The 18,656-nt window shown below is 40.8% G+C and overlaps 1 protein-coding gene across 1 annotated transcript in view; it reads right to left on the reverse strand.

Annotated features, from left to right (window-relative positions):
• The window catches only part of tmem260 (transmembrane protein 260), a 29,731-nt gene that overhangs the window by 5,306 nt on the left and 5,769 nt on the right, over nucleotides 1-18,656 (reverse strand). The window contains exons 3-11 of the mRNA XM_007553019.2: nucleotides 17,605-17,756; nucleotides 6,930-7,107; nucleotides 6,724-6,837; nucleotides 6,460-6,639; nucleotides 6,297-6,337; nucleotides 4,520-4,606; nucleotides 2,424-2,532; nucleotides 2,102-2,274; nucleotides 443-614 (exon numbers count right to left, since the gene is read on the reverse strand). Coding sequence (XP_007553081.1) covers nucleotides 443-614; nucleotides 2,102-2,274; nucleotides 2,424-2,532; nucleotides 4,520-4,606; nucleotides 6,297-6,337; nucleotides 6,460-6,639; nucleotides 6,724-6,837; nucleotides 6,930-7,107; nucleotides 17,605-17,756 — 1,206 coding nt within the window. The remainder of the gene's footprint in view (nucleotides 1-442; nucleotides 615-2,101; nucleotides 2,275-2,423; nucleotides 2,533-4,519; nucleotides 4,607-6,296; nucleotides 6,338-6,459; nucleotides 6,640-6,723; nucleotides 6,838-6,929; nucleotides 7,108-17,604; nucleotides 17,757-18,656) is intronic.

Here is an 18,656-nt window from a genome sequence, read left to right on the forward strand (position 1 = left end):
TATATATATATATATATTTGGATTAATAGCTAGTTAATAGATGCATCTTAATTTCTGTATGGTTATAAAAAATTTTAGTAAAATCTATATGGATGTCTAAACACAGGCACATTTAAATCTATGCTCATGTCTAAGAAAACATTTTAGCAACCAAAAATAATTTTTACTTCAAACTCTAAAATTAAATAAAGCCATATTTTTGCTGCTATATACATTCATCATACAGGATTTCATAAAATCCTCTCTTGCATATATACTATAAGAAACACTCCTTATCTACATACTTCAGAGAAAACCTAAAATCTATTTGGTCTGTGTAACTGAAATGAATGTATAAATAATTAAAAATAATCTGCACTGGTTCTTTGATTTATACTGTTATCAGAACCGTAAGGAGAACAGTTGGATAGTTAATAGAGGCAGCAGACATGGAGGTCCTGACCTCCTGGTCGACCAGGCGGATATCAGGCCGGATGTCCTGGCAGTAGTGCAGGTAGCGCAGAGAGTTTCCTGGCAGGTCTCCTCTGGTCAGGATGAGTGAGTCTTTTGGGAAGGAGGCCAGCAGCTCCCTGCCGAACCGCTCCACCACATCGTTCCTGCTCTGGTCACACTCCCTGAAATAATTATTATCCATTCAACTCACAAATAAGTGCAGCCTCGGAGATCTGTGTTATATATACAGATGTGTACATGTTTGCATGTATGCTTTCTGGGTGCTCTAAGGGGAAATCGTTGGTTTTCCCCTTCACCCTTTTCCTTCAAACAGCTCTCTGACTGCCTATCTAATCGTAGGGAGACAGGTGTGATCGGTCTGACAGTACAGGCCATGCTCTCCTGCTTGATCAAAGCTGCTCAGTGATAGCTGTCTGGCACGCCGCGGCGCTGCGCTGGTGTAATCTGCCTTCTCGGACAGCTAACATCTCAGCCTGAGCCCTGCGAGTGGAATCTGCATGCTAACCAAGCCTCTCTTTAGCCTTTACCAACAAGCACAGAGGGAAAACCTGACATGTGGAGTTCAGACCTGTGGGATGAAGTGCAGGAGAAACAAATCAGGTTGACTCAGGAAAAACATGCACCTGGGTAAGGGATTTCAGACAGAAGTAAAAAGGGAGTTTTTATTCTGCCCGAACTTTATAAAAGCAGAAGGCTTAAACTTTGAAGTTTTTCACATTTTACAGATTTGTCTTCAACAACCAGTTTAGCTGCAATTAGAGCTGCAAGTCTTTCAGGGTAAGTTTCTATCAGCTCTGCACATTTAGATTATTCTTTTTTATGATCAGCCTCAGTCAGGAATGATGGAGCACATTGATAAATATCATAGTTTTCATTTTCTTTTTAATTTCAGCTTCTATTAGATTTTACTTAGGTATATCTGATTGAAGCAGGCTGAAAAAATATGTTTGACCCCCTTTTCAGAGTTCAATTCATGTGACTTTACCTCCACTTCTCAATGATGCTCTACTTTCTGTAGATCTAGCACATGAAATCTCAGTAGAATATATTTATTTAGAAAGTTAGTTGTTGCAACTTGATTAAAACTGAAAAAGTTCTGGGGAAATAAACCTTTTTTCAAGGCAATGTATTTGTTTGGCTCCAGAGTAACTTCTGCAGCAGGAGTACTGTTTAACTGACAGATAAATGCTCAAAGATTGTGCAGAATTAAAAAAGCCTGCCGCTAAAACACAATTACAGCTTGGAATTACTAATAGCCTGTGGAAGTGCAATACAATGCAGCTATAATAATTATGTCCACTGTGATCAGAATCTTTGCTGTTGTAAAATTGGTTCTGTAATTGTCTGCAAACTTGAATGTCACAAAGCTGAACTGGAGTTTGAGCCCCAACAAAATAGGAGAGTTTAACGACGAATCTACAGGACAGAAATGATGCCCGAACAGCAAACTCTGAAAGGAAGCTTCGAATGCTGACTTTACTTTTATTCTTCTCCTCTTTAACTAAAAGGCAACAAATTTAATCGCTTACTGTTTTATCAGGATTAAAGTTTGTTATTTCACATCCAATAAAATAAATATTACCCTTCTTTATCATTAGAAGATGGCGCTCGTACATGTTTGTCTCATAAGTCAATGATAAATGTTCACCTGTGGTTGGTGCGTCCCATTTGTCCCAGCAGAGCTAAGGTGAAGACCCAGCCGATGGTCTTCCACAGCCCCCCGTGTCCCAGCCACCTCTCCATCTTACTGTGAGCGTGGCTCAAACCGAGGCCGGCCAGAACACAAACTGCAGCATCACTCTGGAGCCAAAAACGCTCCACCTGCAGGTGGTCAAACACACACATGTAAAATATGCACCGAATGTACTCACAACAATAACAGTGCATTTACTTAAAGAGCTGCAGCAAAACACTTTAGGCAGCTGATATCTTTCAAACTGGATGTTGAAGAGAGACGTGTTGTTGCATACCACTCCAAGCAGTAACGGTCTGCTAATGTCCAGGTTAGCTCTCCATGCAAAAAACAGAGAGTAGACAAGCAGCATTGCAGTCAACAGCCAGGAAACCGAGCAGCAGGTCCTAAACAGGAAACGACACCGACCATAGTCATCTGCTTTTATTTCCAGTCCATCAGTATTCAGCTATAATGCAAAACTAGTCCTATTTCCCCTCATTCTGTCTTAATATGACCAGCAGCCTGAATGTATTCTACTCTGATTTTATGAGACAAGCCAACACAGAACATGCATAATTTTGACATAAAATGACAATGACTAATGGTTTAAAAGTATTTAAAAATGAAAATCTGAAAAGATGTTTTTTTTGTTACATTTCTGAATAAACTCCAATTGATTTCATAAGTAAACAGAGTTTGGCCTCTAAGTTTTGTTAAAAACAATGGTGAACAAACGGCATTTTAAAAACCAAAGAACACAACAGACACATCAATTAAAAAAGATGAAAGAAAATAAAACCTCTTAAAGGCAGAAAAAGTCTTGCGAATGGAGCCGAGGTTTGTTTGTAAAAAAAAAAAACCAATAATAATAATAATAATAATAATAGGTAAAAATAATGTATATTTTTTTACTTCCACTTCACAGTTATCCACAACTTGTTGCTCATCTTAGTGAAATACACTGACCTACTGAATATACTATTCAATATCATGTTTATCTACCGTAATATTTCTTCAAAAATATTTTTGAAAATGTGTTGAATGATTATTAGCACTAACAAGCTGCTTGCATGTGTTAGCAAGCTGAGAGGTGCATGATTGATTTCCTAATGAGTCATAAAGAGCAGCTGCCAGCCTCTGAATCACAAACTCATTACAGTAAATCTGTAAAATATACTTAGATTACTAAAAAAACACACACACACACGTTGCTCTCATGGCAAAAACAAGTCATCATCTGAACCTGAAAGGACTCTTCTCAGTCAGACCACGCTCACCAGCAACAAGATGTTGATGGTGTTTTATACATGAAACTGCTTTTAAAGGGGCAGTATTATGCAAAATTTACTTTTGTGAGCTTTACACCGTGTTATAATGCTATTCCTTCATCAAAAACATACTTGGAGAGTTGCCTTGATTCTTTCATGCCTGTTTGAGAAATCCTTTAATCTCCTATGGCAACCATTCAGCTGTGCAAAACGCCTGAGCAGACCTCGCACCGCCTTCGAGACACAGCTCCTCCTCAGAGGTGCAGTTTCGAAGCTTTCACCTCAGAGCAGTCCTCTCCCACCACATCCCTACTCAGATCCTTCAGACTAGCCAGCAGCAATTAGCAAACACCTGGCAAGAACTGTGCATCTGCACATTACATGAGCTACTTCTCAGTGTAATGCTCCTGAAAGAGCAGGGGTTTTTAAGGCGTTAAGTTAGAAAATCTAATTTCTTTTAAGTCATATTTGATTTATATAGGATTTTATAACATCTGAAGTAAACATAGTTACTTGACTGTGCTATAAAATGGTACTATAAGCCTGGAGAATACACAATACTGCCTCTTTAATCATGATTTCCTTATATCTCTACAGAGTTCAGAAAAACAATTATTTGCAAAACGACTCTTGATGCGTAACACAGTACAAACTAAAATTTGCATTGCTTCCCCTTTAGCACTCCGAAGGTTGACCTTGGTCTTCTTCATGTGTTTGTGTGGTTTATTAAAGTGCACCTCAGGGGGAAGCTGAGAACGGCTGGTACCCTGCAGAGCTCCAGGGCAGCACTGGGCTTTTATCAGCACCACCCCACAGACCCCAGCAAAGCCACCAATGTAATAAATTACTGGATCCCAACGCCACACGCACACACACAGTGACTTACTGGCACACACAGACACATTTGAAAATCCTAAATAAATATCAACCCCACTCGATCTGAATGAGGAGCGTCGTGACAGCCTGACAGCGAGGTGCCTCAGCCTCGTTTTGTGTTCTCCTTTTTCAGGATCAGCGTTTTGTCAGTGGTTTTGTTAGCCATCTTTCACTGCAGGGGATTTTTTTTTTTTTTCATTGAGAAGTGGCTGCTGAGTGTTGTGTGCTGCCATCTTGCTCATTCTACCTGTCCCACAGGGAGAAGAGAAGGCCTATTCCTGCCAGAACCAAAACAGGAGGAGAGAGATCCGCCAGGCAGTGGTCCAGCTGGGCCCTGCACACACAGAACACACACATACGGATATGTAGCACATGATGGACACCAAAGACAAGCTCAATTACCCTTCATGATACTGAAGTCAAGGACAGCAATTATCAAACCGTATGAAAACAAACTCCCTGGACTGTGTGCTTCCTCTTTCAATCGGATTGACAGATACGAATGACTGTGTCATCCGTCCCCGGCAACCCTGTCCTCTCCTCACAGCGCCTGTCATTCACAAAGCGCTTGCTCAGTGCAGAGAGATAGTTCCCTGCCTCTTCCTTAATACCCATCTCTATTTGACAGCTTATTGAGTCTCTATATCTCCCAATGAATGCTGTGTGTGATGTGCTGGTGAGTGTGTCTGTGTGAGTGTGTGTCAACGTCTCCGGCGGGTTTACGTCTCCGCAGCGACATGCCTGTCATGTTCGTCTCTTTCCCCCATATTGAAGGTGTGCGTGTCCGTCAAGCAGCAGGGGTGATGGGAAAGGGTGGGTGGCAGGCAGAGGGGGGTCTGGTGGTGGGGGGTCCTAAGATGAACATGCAACCCCCCCACACACACACACACCCACACACCCTCTCATGCACACACCCACACACACACACACCCACACACCCTCTCATGTCCCATCAGTTGGAGAAAGATAGCAGGGAAGACTGTAGCGGTGGCGGAGAGCAAAAGGAGGATATTTATTGGTAGGGGGGAAAAAAATACAATTTCTCCAGCTCTGCCGCAGTGTTTGTCATCACAGCTTGTCACGGTTCACCACCAGAGCTGAGTGATCAGTTCAAACTGCAAGAGAAACAGAACACAGCGTTTTTGGCCCCGTAAGCAGGTTCAGCTCTTTGATGGGAGAGAGTGGAACAGGAAGAACAAAAGCTGCCAGACTGAGCGGCGAAGGAAGAAGGGACTCTTGGCTCTCTCTCAGAAGATTGGCGTGTCTGCAGTTAAACCTGAGTAAACCACCATAACCATAAAGCATTGAGTGGCTGCGTCCTCCATCTTCAGAAACTAAATGTGCTCTCAGTGTGTCTGAGATCAAAGGCCGCACTTTTTACAGTTTCTCTTTTGCTCCATCTTACAAACACAAGTCAAATTCACACAGACTCTGCACATGAACCAGAAAAATGTTAATAAACATTTAGCCATATATATATATATATATATATATATATATATATATATATATATATATATATATATAGAGAGAGAGAGAGAGAGAGAGAGAGAGAGAGAGAGATGCAAAATGTGAATTTTAAGCATAACAATTTTCTACAATGACATGAATGTGATTATAAAATATCTACACATGGACTTGAAATAACTTGTAAAAACTTTTTGACACTTTACTATTACAAGTGCCATATTATTGGGATTTTATGTGATAAACCAACACAAAGTAAACATATTCTCTACTGGAATAAGGTCAGAGTTTGAACCAAACCACTTGACTGTAGCTCTGGCTGTATTCTAAGAGTTTATTTGTTCCAAAATCAGTGTGGATGTGTGTCTAGGATCATTTTTCTGTTGCAACATATGAGTGTCAATTTGAACATTGAAAACTCAAGGAGAAGACAGGGTTCCTGTTTTGTAGTAAGTACTATGTAGTAGGAACATTAACATGCTGGAAATAAAAATAAAAAAATCACATCAATTATATACTAAGATACTTGATAATTAGGGTAACGTTGATAAACTCACTGCAGCATTGAGCTCAGACTCACAGAGGTCTCTGTCTTTGCCTATAAAACACAGAAAAGTATGGATTAAAAACTATAAAGGGCAAAATAATCCAGATACTACAACAAGAACAAGAAGTTTCTTTTTTAAAACATGATGTGCAGATCCATAAACCAGTACGTACAAGGCTGAATGTCCCATACTCTGCCCTCAGCAGGTGGGTCAGCAAACCGAAAAGGGTAGTTTGGTCCCCCCAGCTCCAGCGGGCGCTGTTGAGGTAGGACGAGATGGGTAGGTAGATGTACGGGAAAAAACCAGCGATGAAACAAAGTCCCAGAGTTACAAGGCCCAAAAAAGACAGCTCCTGTTTAAATTTGAAAATGAATACGATTTTTGAAGTATTCACAAATATTGTTTGTTTACTGTATGTATGTAAGAGTAGTTTTACCTTTAGAGAAAAGAGTCGGTAAAGGACCCAGGGAATGATGATCAGCACATACAGGACCAGAGTGTGTTGGTTGCACAGTCCCAGGCCGCAGCAAAATGCGCCCCAATGCGCAATCTGAAAGAAACAATCGCAACATTTCACCAATGTCAGTTTAACGTCTAACAAGGAAGATGACAGATTTGTAAGGGTGGGTTTGATAGGACCACCTTCCTCCTCTGCCAGGAGTTCTCAGCACAGTGGAAGCTGGCCGTCAAGAAGAAGAGAACGCCAATGAAAAGGTTGCTGAGGGTGAAGACTTCTGCCACCATCGACCACTGCCAGCTGAGCCTGGACACAGCGAACAGGCCTCCAGCCAGGACCGCACCGGGTCCAGGACCTGTCAACCTAACAATGAAGAAGGGCCTTTAATTAATTTTTAGACATGCACAGATGAGAGTTTCTTGGCTAATTTTTGATCTTGGATTTTGCAAGGTTTTGTCCAATTTTAGGCAGAACTGTGATTAACAGGATTAAAAAAATGTTTGGGCTTTTTTTTGTCGATGCTTTCTGAAGTAAACGGTCATTATCTATATTAGGAGGATCTCACGTCTTGTTGCTTCCCCTGACATTATTTTGAACACCTCAAACTGAGAACACTTAAATTTGAGTTTTCTTCCCTCAGTAACTAATACTATAATAATATAAATATATTTCATCATACCATTGTGAAAAATAATATTTTATCCTCACAAACTAAAATATCTATTAAATATATCATTGTTAGACAATTCTACAAGCTACACATCTTCAATACAGTTTAGCAGCCATTTTTTTTGTGTGTGTGTGGCTAATTACCATTCTACTGGGTGTCATCTCAATACAATACAACAGAAAATGAAGACATTATAAGGTTATCTAGATTTATGCATCAAAATATAAATCTGTAATTTTAAAGTCAAAAAAGCACACTTAAGTACATGCTGTTGGTTTGATGCATTTATAGGCTGAAAATTAGTTTTGGGGTTTGATGCTTTAACAGAAAGTTTAAAAAAAATCTGATTTTACAGTATTTAACCGGGAAATATTGGCCGTGTAGCCCTACTTTAGTTAAATTTCTTACAGATTTAAGTTATGCTGAACCACTGTGTAAAAAAGTAAAATAAAAACAACAAAGTCAGCAACTTCAAACTGCATACAAAATTTCCGGTGAAATAAGCTTCCTACTTCTTTCAGACTAATTTAGGAACCAGCGATAATCTTCCTTCTGCCCAATTTTTGCTTCTCGGACCAGACCTTCAAAAAAAACACACTCGCTGTGAAATGAGGTAATTCATCAGAACTTCGTTCCCAGCAGCCGGTTCATCTCAAACAGAGAAACCACCGTGGTGGAGATAGCACTTTATCCTCCGCTTCTTAAATATAATGTACGCACAAAAGTTTTCCCTTTCCTCCTCTCCTGTGCCGTTCCCATCTCCTCTGCAGTAATTGAAGCAAACTTGGGATAATCTGTCATATGCTAAGACCCACCACTTACTACTATGAGAGACAGAGAGAGGGGGGAGAAATTAAGGGGACAAAATAGTGCAGAAAAGTGTGCATTAAAGGGGGGAGACAGCGTGCGGGATGTAGGATGAAATACAGGAAAAGGAAAGAAAAAAAAGTTCATGACGAGAGAAGGGGAAGAAAGAAAAGGAAAAAAAAGCAGCCCAGTCCCCAGCATGCTGGCTCTGAAATATGAACAGGCTCGACAATTAGGGAAGTCAGGCAGTATGGCCCTTTCCACTATTGTGTGGAGTGGCTTAGAGTCCTCATCAGCCTATCAGCTAACTGACAGGCAGAGAGCTGCTCTATTCAGCACCGCAGATACAAGCTGCAGGCCAAACGGCTGCCAGGTCCCTTATGACCCCACAATCCCTTGCCGGTGACAGCTTCAAGCTCCATAGCAAATTAGGCGCTCTCACATTACAATCGCAGAAGACAGATTCCATTAACGGTATCTGAAATTGAGTAGAGAGCAGGCCCGTTATCAGACCTGACTCATAAGCACCGCCATTAATCACAAGGCATGATACCATTTATACATTTCCAGCTCTCTGCCTGCCGCTGTGATAGTCAGCCACAAAAGGCCTGATGAGACTTAGGCTAGGGGAACAATGGAGCTTTCTGAGGAAAGCACGGCAAATCAGGGAAAAAAGGAAAGGGAGAGCGAGAGAAGGGTAGGGAAAAAAACTCCAGCTTGCTGACTACTTCCCATTTTCTCACCCACCCTCTACTATTTTCCCTCTGTGTTCTCTGAATGAGACTGTACAGTATATGTGAGAGTGTGTGCACTTAAAAGGGGTGGGGGGTGGGGCGTCGAGTCGTGGGTCTTAATAAGAGATAGCAGCGTCTTTCTCGCTGCACCGCTCCAGGAATTAGTTGTTACTTGCAGGAAGGATGAAGAAGGGTGGTAGCGCGAGGGAGGGGAACAGATGGGGACTTTTGTTGAGGTGCAGAGACCTCCCGCACCCATAATTTTACATCACTGCATGACAATTAACCCACAGCTCATGGACTTAGCGGGGGGGGCTGGTTTAGGGGTATAGCACAGGGTGCAGAGTAGTCATGGGGGGGTCCAGCAATGTCGTTATTAAACAAAGTCTGCTCCTGCTTCTGAAGGTCGTCTGATGGCCACATTTTCCATCACACACAGTCTTGTTTTCACCTTCTTTCTACTCTCAAATACCCAACAAATCTCTGGTGGAGCTTGTCAGTCATTAGGAGTGCAGTGATGTGAGTACAGAGCAGCTTGTAAATGACCTGTCTGTGTGAGCAGGACCACCTGGGTCCCAGTCAGCCTCCTGGGCGTTTCCACAGCTCACTCCCGCAGGCTGGGTCCTCCCGGGGCTTCTGGGTATGAACAGGACACATCCTGACATGGGCATGGCCGTGTTCCCTGTTATCAGCAGTCGGTGCACAGCAGGCTGCTGCTCAGTGACAATGGGCTGGTTGAGACTTAGCAGGAAAGTGACAACAGTCAACAATGAGACTATTCTATCAGCTGGGCCAACCCACCATAAAATGTCTACATCATCATTTTGGTAATTAACTGAACACCAGATACAGGAAAATCTTAGTAAAACCAAATGTCACCAAAACATTATTTTATGTAAGTAATTTAATTCAAAAGAGAAACTCTTGCCGCAAATAAATTCAAAGCCTAATCAGAGCTATATTTTAATTCTGTTATTTTGATGTGAATATTGCAAAAAATCAGGGTTTCTGCAGGTTTGATCAACTCATATTTAAGGCTTTTTAAGACCTTTTAAAGACTAATATGAATAACATTTAAGACCTGTATTATGACTGAAATGTACAAGAGAAAATTGCATATTTTACTTTTTTTTGCACAGAATGCAAGGTTTTTTTGCACAGAATGCACATAATATAATATTGTATAGGTTGGCAAGCAGTAAGCCAGTGGAGAAGACAAATGTTGCCCAGCAAACTGCTAAAAAAAAAAAAAAAAAAAAAAAGCTAACTATTTTTTATGCTTTTTCTATGCTTAGAACCTTGCCTAGTTAGAACCTTATTATACCAGTTAGCTTAGAACCTTGCTAACCTTGCCTAGTTAGCAAGGTTCTAAGCAGCCGGTCTGAGGGAGCCTCAATCTCTGTTGCTGGCGCAATTTTTTTCTACCAGGGGTTTCCTTCCACTAAACTTTCCATCAACATACTTGGTTCTAGAAATGTAAGAACAGCAGAGACCTCTTGTAGCTTTCCCTCTGTCAAGCCAGCAGTATTTTCCATGATTATGGAGACCAGAACATATTTTTGAATTATAGATATTTTTTATTGTAATATTCTAATTTTAAGAGATTTTTTTTCTCAATAGCAATATATCATCAAAATAACAGAAACACTTGGAGACTCATTACTATGTGTAATGAATCTATAGATCACAAAACTGGCTCCCCAAACTGAAATACATACATTTTTCAGTGATAAATTTAACTGTCATCAAAAAAAGAATTAGATATTTTGCTAAGTTTAAAAAAGCTATATGAAAGGATTCAATTTATAAAAAAATTAAGTGTTGTAAATTACACTTAAAACTAAGGATTGCAAAATAAAATACTTTTTTATTCCCCTCAAGGATGCAAGAACATCTCTGAATAATCACCTTGAAGAGGTTGCTCACTCTGTTCAACAACATGGGCTGGACGGGCGCCAGCATCAACCGTCTGCTAAATAACAGCACACAAAAAGCCTACACCAGCACTCTGTAGTGAATGAGGATTTACAATGGAGCTGGCCAAGCAAGCCGCTGTCACACACCACCCAGGGGAGCAGACAATACCACAGCTGTGCTACTGTGGATCAGAGCTGCGCTGCTCTCTAACTGAGTGGTGGCAGCGCTGGAAAGGAATCACACATTCCTGAAGAGGGTAGAAAGCCCCGGAGAGGAGGTGGCCAGCTCAGGCTGAGGCCGAGGTTTCCAGCTGGCCCTCGCTCACACACCCTGGGGGCTCCCCTCTGGCCAGGACCCCAGCCAGGGTACTTAGCAGCTATTATATGAAGGGTAAGTGTCTGATGTACTGCTTTGAAGTTTCAAAGCCAAGCAAGATAGACAAACATTTAAATGATAATGTATGTCAGGAAATCAAAGGCTGGGCTAAATCAAATACTGCAAAGTGTCAGTTTGACATTATTGAATGATGAACTGGTACATGAATATAACACCATTATACACTCTTATTAACAATGAGTAGCAACATCTATAGTGAGTCTTCTAAAAAGAACTCATCATAGTTCTTTATAGGAGAACTACAGTGAGTTCTTAATTCATTTATTTTCATTTATTTCTTTTGAACAATTTGAGTTATTGTCAGAAGAAACAGATAAACAAACTAGAACGTATAATCAAGAACATTGTCCACACATTTTTTTAATTTTATTACATTTACTATTTGGTTTTAGAAATGTAAAATTTAAATTTTAGGCCAGCTTTTGTTCTCTTTGTATATGCTGTATCTGGAGTTAATCAATATATTGAAAATTTATTTATAAATACGTAAAAATCACCTAACAATGTGAATTTTTTTGCCCATTCAGAACATTTGTTCCTAGAATCTGTTTTTTTTTTTTTTTTACACATTTTTCACCAATCACAGATCCTGGAGGCAATCCCTGCATTCCTTCTCCCATCCTGTGTGTGGATGTAAGGCTGCAGGATAAACGAGGGTCCCGGGTTCCTTCCAGGAGAGCGCTCCTGAGCTACAAGTGCGTGTAAAATTAATCACCACAATTCTCCACAAACAATACAGCCACTGACATGACAATTTCTCCCAGAATGCCATCTTAATCTCCACCCCACACACAAAAATTATGGAAATAAAAAAAAGAACAATTTAGAGAAACCCTCCTGTTTATGCAATTCCCTGAATACCATTTCTATTGCTGCTTTTTCCAACAAAGTCATTAGGCACACCCCAGCAATATATAAATGTTGCTGTATAGATTCCATTAACTAATTCTGGGTGAATTGTAATTGCCGAGTCTGATCTGTCTCTGTGCCTGGTGCCTTATTAAGGCAGCCTGTGGTGGGCGAGGAATGTAATATTGACGTCCGAGACAGACACAATCTCAGGCCCACGGGCGAAAGGAATATTAAACCGCTACTGTATTCTGCTGCCTATCTAGCCCTCCTCTCCGCCACCCCTCAGCTCTATCCTCACGCCGTAGCCAGTAATGAGGAAATAACATCTTCATTAGACATCTGTTTAACTGTATTAGAGGATAAGTCCTGGGGGAACCATTGGTCATGCTGAGGATGGGGAGAGCAGAGGAGGTCTGTTGGACTACAATATGACACATGAGATACACCAGAAAAAAAACAGAAGGGAACAAAAGAGTCCAGGGGATTTGGGGAACGGGGGGGATTCTGGAAATGCACGGTGACTGGAATCAGCTGGAGTTGTGCTCCGCCGACCCAGATCAGCGATCACCTGGTTGAAAGCTAAAGATCCAGGCTTTTCTCCAGACAGTGAATGTACCATATGAACAGGTTCCACAGCGCTCTTTTGTGTAGAAGTTGTTACTGAGTTGTTACTGAGGGAACAACTTTTATACTAAAAAGTTGTTACCTCTAAAACACAAACGTTTAGCTTTGTCCAGTGCAGTAAGGAAGCACAAAAGCTGCAAGAAGCTTCTAGAAAGGAAACTGTTCTGTATTTGTAGATTTTCACTCCTGAGCCATTTTTGGAAAATACTTTTTATTTTTACTATAAACCAACACTTCAATTTATACACAAAGTTTAACAAAAATTATGTTTGCAATAAATATATGTTGTTGAGGTTCCAATATATGGTGTGGTGTGGTGTGACAAATTAATGTAATTAATATAGAATAAATGATTGTAAAAAAAATTTTGTCACATTCAATGGTCACTGAGCAGTTACCTAGCAACCCGAGCCGAGCTCCAGCACATTTGGTCAGTTGGTTTTATCGCTGTATATGTTGTAGAATGGCTGCTGAAAAAGACAAGTGTTTTGTTATTGAATTACTATTCAGAAACAAATTGCTGCATTCTTGTTGGTCGTGCAGTAGGCTCTACTTCTGCTTTTCAAAGATGTACGGTTGTATGATTGCGCATCTGTTTGCACCCATTTTCACATGCGAGTGTAAATCTTGACTTGAGGCCAGAAGCAACTTATTTGGATTTAAAGTGACAAAAGGCCCTAAAATAGCTCATTCTAAGAGGAGCTTAAAATAACACTAAAGTCTCATTATCAAGAATGATAATGTATATAAAATGTCATTAAGATGTTCAGTTTAGCCCATTGACCTCTCCTAACCTGTTCAGGGAAGCATCATAGTTTTTAAAAAGGAACTTGCTAAAATCCACGTTGAATGTTCAGACCTTTACAAAATCAGTGACTGGAAATTGGCCTTTATCTCTCAGTGCATCTTTAGAAAAACTCATTTTCTTGTGTCTACTCGGGATAAAGATTTCATCCGAGCGCAGCAGATGTGAGAAGGAGGGGCAGCCTGGTCACCTGCAGGGAGAGGTGAGAAAGGCATCTAACAAAACAAACCTATTCAGCTGTTCTCACCAACACGATACACCTTACTCCTGTGGAAAAACAGCCCACCTGAGCGAGGAGAAAACGTGCCATCATGACCATATGGTGAAGGTCCTTATAAGGAGCAGGAGATGGCTGAGAGCCCATTGTCCTGTCCACTGAGGCATCAGCTGTGCCACATGGGCCCTCTCTGGAGGGAAAGAGAGGTCAGATGTGTTTGCTTCCGCAGATCTGTTATGTAATCAAGTGATCAAACCAAATGTGCTGATGACTGAGTGTTTTTCTTTTTTGCTTTTTTTTTTTTCCCGATATGACGGCTGTCAGCTCTTAACGCGCCCGCTCCGGGTTTCTCAGGATAAGCTCAGGAACGGAAACAGATTCCTCTCAGGTAGCAGAGATTCAGAGCAGCTTTAGCAGATAAACTGTGAAATGAGAGAGAGCGCGTAATATGGAGCTGTCTGGATTATCCCGCTACGAAGGGTGCATTCCTCCACAAACTCACGGCTGAGACCTGTGGCACTTCACCCAACATTTCCTCCGTGAAACCTCTGAGTGCAATCAATGGTGATTATCGTTACGTCCGGCATCCTCAAAGGCTTGTCAGGCCGTGGTGTGAAAACATAAAAAGACATGCAATTTGGCAATCAAACCGCATGATCGAGCCAAGAGGGCTGTAATTGACAAATCAAAGGAAGGCTAAAATGCTGCATTTAAACTTATGCAAGAGAGAGAATTGGCTTCCGAGCCTATCAACTTACATTCCCTCCACATTAACCACGGCAATCTGGCCAACTAATTTAAACTGATACATCAAAGGCTTGCCATGTTGGGTGTATTCCAGACAAATTTCAAGGTCTTACAAATTTATCATTTGATGGAAACTGCCAACAAGTACCCACATTAATTTCAATATTTCTTCCCATCTGAATATAATCACACGACACAATCGTTTGATTGGGGTTGGGTATATTTCTGAGCTGAAGAAAAACTGCACACAAATGTAATAGAAAGAGACAAAAATAATGTTTCTGAATCTAATTACTGAAGGAAAAGACTCAGAGAATTTGCAACGAATAATCAGCTGGTCATTTCTCTAACGAAGAAAAGGTCAGAGCAGAGTTTACTGAGAGGAACTGAATCGATTTTAAAATTCTGGATTCACCAAGAATACAGGTGTCCATCATGTCAAAACTACGTAGTTTTCCAGACTCATATTTCCAGAGTTTTCAGTCCCATCAGTCCATTTTGAAAGTATAAATGCAAGAATTCATTACAGCTGGTTGTTAGGCTGTAGCTCCTTCTTAATACTTATAAATAAAGCCTGTAGTTTTCTAGACAGCATAGGAACTCTAAAGTGCATTTGACCATTCTTGTGGACCCGTCAGTAACTCCCTCGCTACACAAAATGTTGCACAGATTCATAGTCCAACCTAAAGTAGGTCCTGGACAGATAATAACTAAAGCTTTTTATGCTTATTTTTCCAAATTGAAAGCATAGATTATACATTCTCACTTCAGCTTATGTGATGAGATTGTGCTCTGGCCCAAGTCTTCTCTATTCCACTGAACCGGGTTGAGTGGAGGGTATGGTTTTAGCTTCTCATAATGACCATTTATTGGAGTATAATCCATAACTGAATCTAAATCCTCAGAGATTACAATAAGGCTACACGCAGAAATCTAAGCATCACCCTGGCATGTTTTCTGCCAATGGAATAAAAAAAGAAGCCAGTTCTCCAACTCGCTGCAATATTGTAATAAATGTGACAAAACTGAAAAATTATTTATTTGGAATTGATTATTCTATTGATTATTCTGACGATTAATCAAATAAAAAATTGCCACATTCCACAGATTTTTCAAAAATACATTAAAAGATGTAAATAAACCAGTTAAATTCCCTTTTAAATAAGAAAAAATATGTTTTATTACCTAAAATGCAATAACCAAGTTAAGCTATGCTACCTGTGAAGTTTTGTATAAAACATATTTACAAAAAAAGGTCTATACATCGTAACTATAGTTATAATATATTTATTGTAAATATATGCAAAATATATTGTTTTACTACAATTTTGGCCTATTTACTGTTCTAAATATGTTCCATTTTCAGAAAATGACCTTTTTTGAGTCTGTATACTACAGTTAAAAATTAATCAAGTACTAAATTAGCACATGATTGTTTTAATAATTAATTAATTGTTTCAGTCCAGAATAAAACTGCAATGAAAGTGGTCAAAATGCATCCTTCTTCTCTTACAGTAAATAGGAGATTGCTGGTGCAGTCTGAACTGAAAAGCTCCCTAATTTATGTCATAGCCTTGCTTTTGCTGACAAACACACACACAGGCAAAGCACCACACATCTGGCACCGTCACAATTTCATCTACGTTTGCTCTCCTGCTGCACGCTCGCAGAAGTTACATCATGCTCCCATCACGAAAGAAGCAAATTCGACGTGGAAGAGTGGAAATGTTTCGGTTTGCATCAACTGGGACAAAAAAGTCAAATGGTCACACTGAGCCACCACCAACAATGCAACGTGGAAAATGACCGTGATCAGCATAAGGGCGATGTAAGGCCAACCACAAGGAGGAAAAAGAAGATGCACAACAAACGAATGCATCAGATACTCCTCACATGATGGAGTCAGCATGCAGGCGAAGCTGCATGGTGGGTAGATGACAATGCAGAGACTGTAACCTGTGTTCACGGTTGAGTGAGGGGAGAGGTGGCTGAACAGAGGCGAGAGGGAGGAGCACGGTTAGCGATCCTGCTCCCCTCAGACACCGGAGGCAAGAAGGGGGAGATTAGAAATCGTGCCATGTCAGGATTGGGAGCATGCTGGGCAGCGCTGGGGCAGGAGAACATGGGACGTCAGGGGAGGGCGGGGCTGCAGGGCACCATAATTGTGATATACATACACACACACGCACCATCGCGGCGGGTGGTTGATGGGTAAACAGGCAGGGAAGGGCGGTGGGAGGAAGGAGGGCGGCTGGGTTCTGCTGCTGAATACTGAACAGAGGATCAGGGACGCCACTGCATGTCAGTCAGGACCTAAAAATACTGCTCCATGTTACAGATGGCACCAAAAGTAAGCAGAGAAACGTTGAGATGATGCTTCCATTCAGAACTGGCTAAAGTATACTTTACAACGCTTTGAAAAAAAAGATTCTGGAAACTTTTTTGTATCTTCTCAAATAAAAATGTGAAAAATCAGCCTCAAAAATCACCGCATTAGTCAACAAAATCAAATACAAAATTTGTTTCTCAAAACAGACAACTCACTTAAGTAAAAAATTATTATAAACTGAAATGCAATTGACCACTCAGGAAAAAAAAAAAAAAACGATCAGGACAACAAACATTAGTGATCAAATGCCATTGTTTAAAGAAAACCATAAAAAGCTGCATTTAAGCCAAATCTGGAAGAAGGTGCTCTGATCAAATGAGATCTAAGTTAGACTTTTTGAAAAGCAATAATGCACGTCGCTCCACACACACCGTTCCCAACAGAAAACAGGGTGGTGGCAGCATCATGCTGTGGAGAGGCTTTTTTGCATGTGTTCGACAAAAATATCCATAAAAATAAGTTAATTGTACAGATGTAAATTAGAAAGAAGAGATATTGTGAAATGAAGTAAAAATTAGCTTTGTAAATATGTAGAATGTGAGATACCTTCTCTTTAAGGGAAGAACTCCAAAAATCTTCAGAAATTGTAAAATTTACTCAAAAAGATAAGGAATACATTTACTTTGAGGTAAAAAAAAATAAACTAAAATCAATATACAGTAATGACAAAACCGTAGAACAGTTAAGTATGTATTTTCATACCTGCAGACTGTCAAAGTGAAGCATCCACAAGCTGCAGCTCCTAGAAGGCTGCACATAAGGTTGACACTGTGAGCTGGAGACAACCAGGGCAGCAGATACATAGACAAACGGGCCAAGAGCGTGAAGACTGGATATCCTGGAGGATGAGCCACCTGAGAACAAGATGACAAAATCTTTCATCAAAACAGCTCAAGCTCAGTCAGATTATTAGAAAAGAAGACGAGTTTCCAGAAAGAACAATTCCAGTGATAGCGGGCCAGATGTGGCCCACAGACCTTGAGTTTGACATATGTGGTCTATCACATCTATTGTGGTTTAATGTGACAAAATGTCAAGAACTTCAAGGGGTATGAATAGGTTATAAGGCACTGTATGTTGCATTAGCAAACCTTTATAGACAATGCAGTCATATACAACAGAAATAAAGAAAAACTAGCCTGGTATGACAGCTGCTGACTTTGCTACTACAGCGCACATCTCCTCCTGCTTCTTCTGGCCTCTTCCCAAGGACAACACATCTCCCCTGGGCCCGTGATGAAGCACGTGGTGCTCAACAGCCTCAGCCCCCGAGCCACCTAAGAGCCGCAGTCGCTCTCGCCTGGGGGATCTCGGCAATCACAGCAATTAGCCGCTAAGTCTCCTCCACCCAGATAAAGGCTCAGTCATTAAACACAGGCTCATTCCCTGGCACTGATAACACGAGCCGTGCAGGCAGGGAGAAGGGACAGCTCCTCACAAATGAGCACAGAGCTGAAAGGTGAAAAAGTGACTGCTGCCACAGTCACCTCAAACAAGGAGAAGTCTTGGTGGGTAATTTCAGCTGTGAAAAAGGGAATAAATCTGAGTGAACATGAAAAGACGGCACAGACTTGAAGATGCATCTAAAGAAATAAAAGAAGGTCTAATGAGAGGTTGTTTGAAAGATGCAGGAAGAGCTAAACAACTGATCTAAGTGCAGAGACGTGCAGCTGAAGGCCACTGTTGGAGCAAATGGAAACAGATCTCTGCAGCTCTGGGGACCATGAGAGGGGGGCTCTGGCAGCTTGGGGCAA

This window comes from Poecilia formosa, unplaced genomic scaffold (assembly GCF_000485575.1).
Source record: "Poecilia formosa unplaced genomic scaffold, Poecilia_formosa-5.1.2 Scaffold54, whole genome shotgun sequence".
In the NCBI taxonomy this organism is placed as follows: domain Eukaryota; kingdom Metazoa; phylum Chordata; class Actinopteri; order Cyprinodontiformes; family Poeciliidae; genus Poecilia; species Poecilia formosa.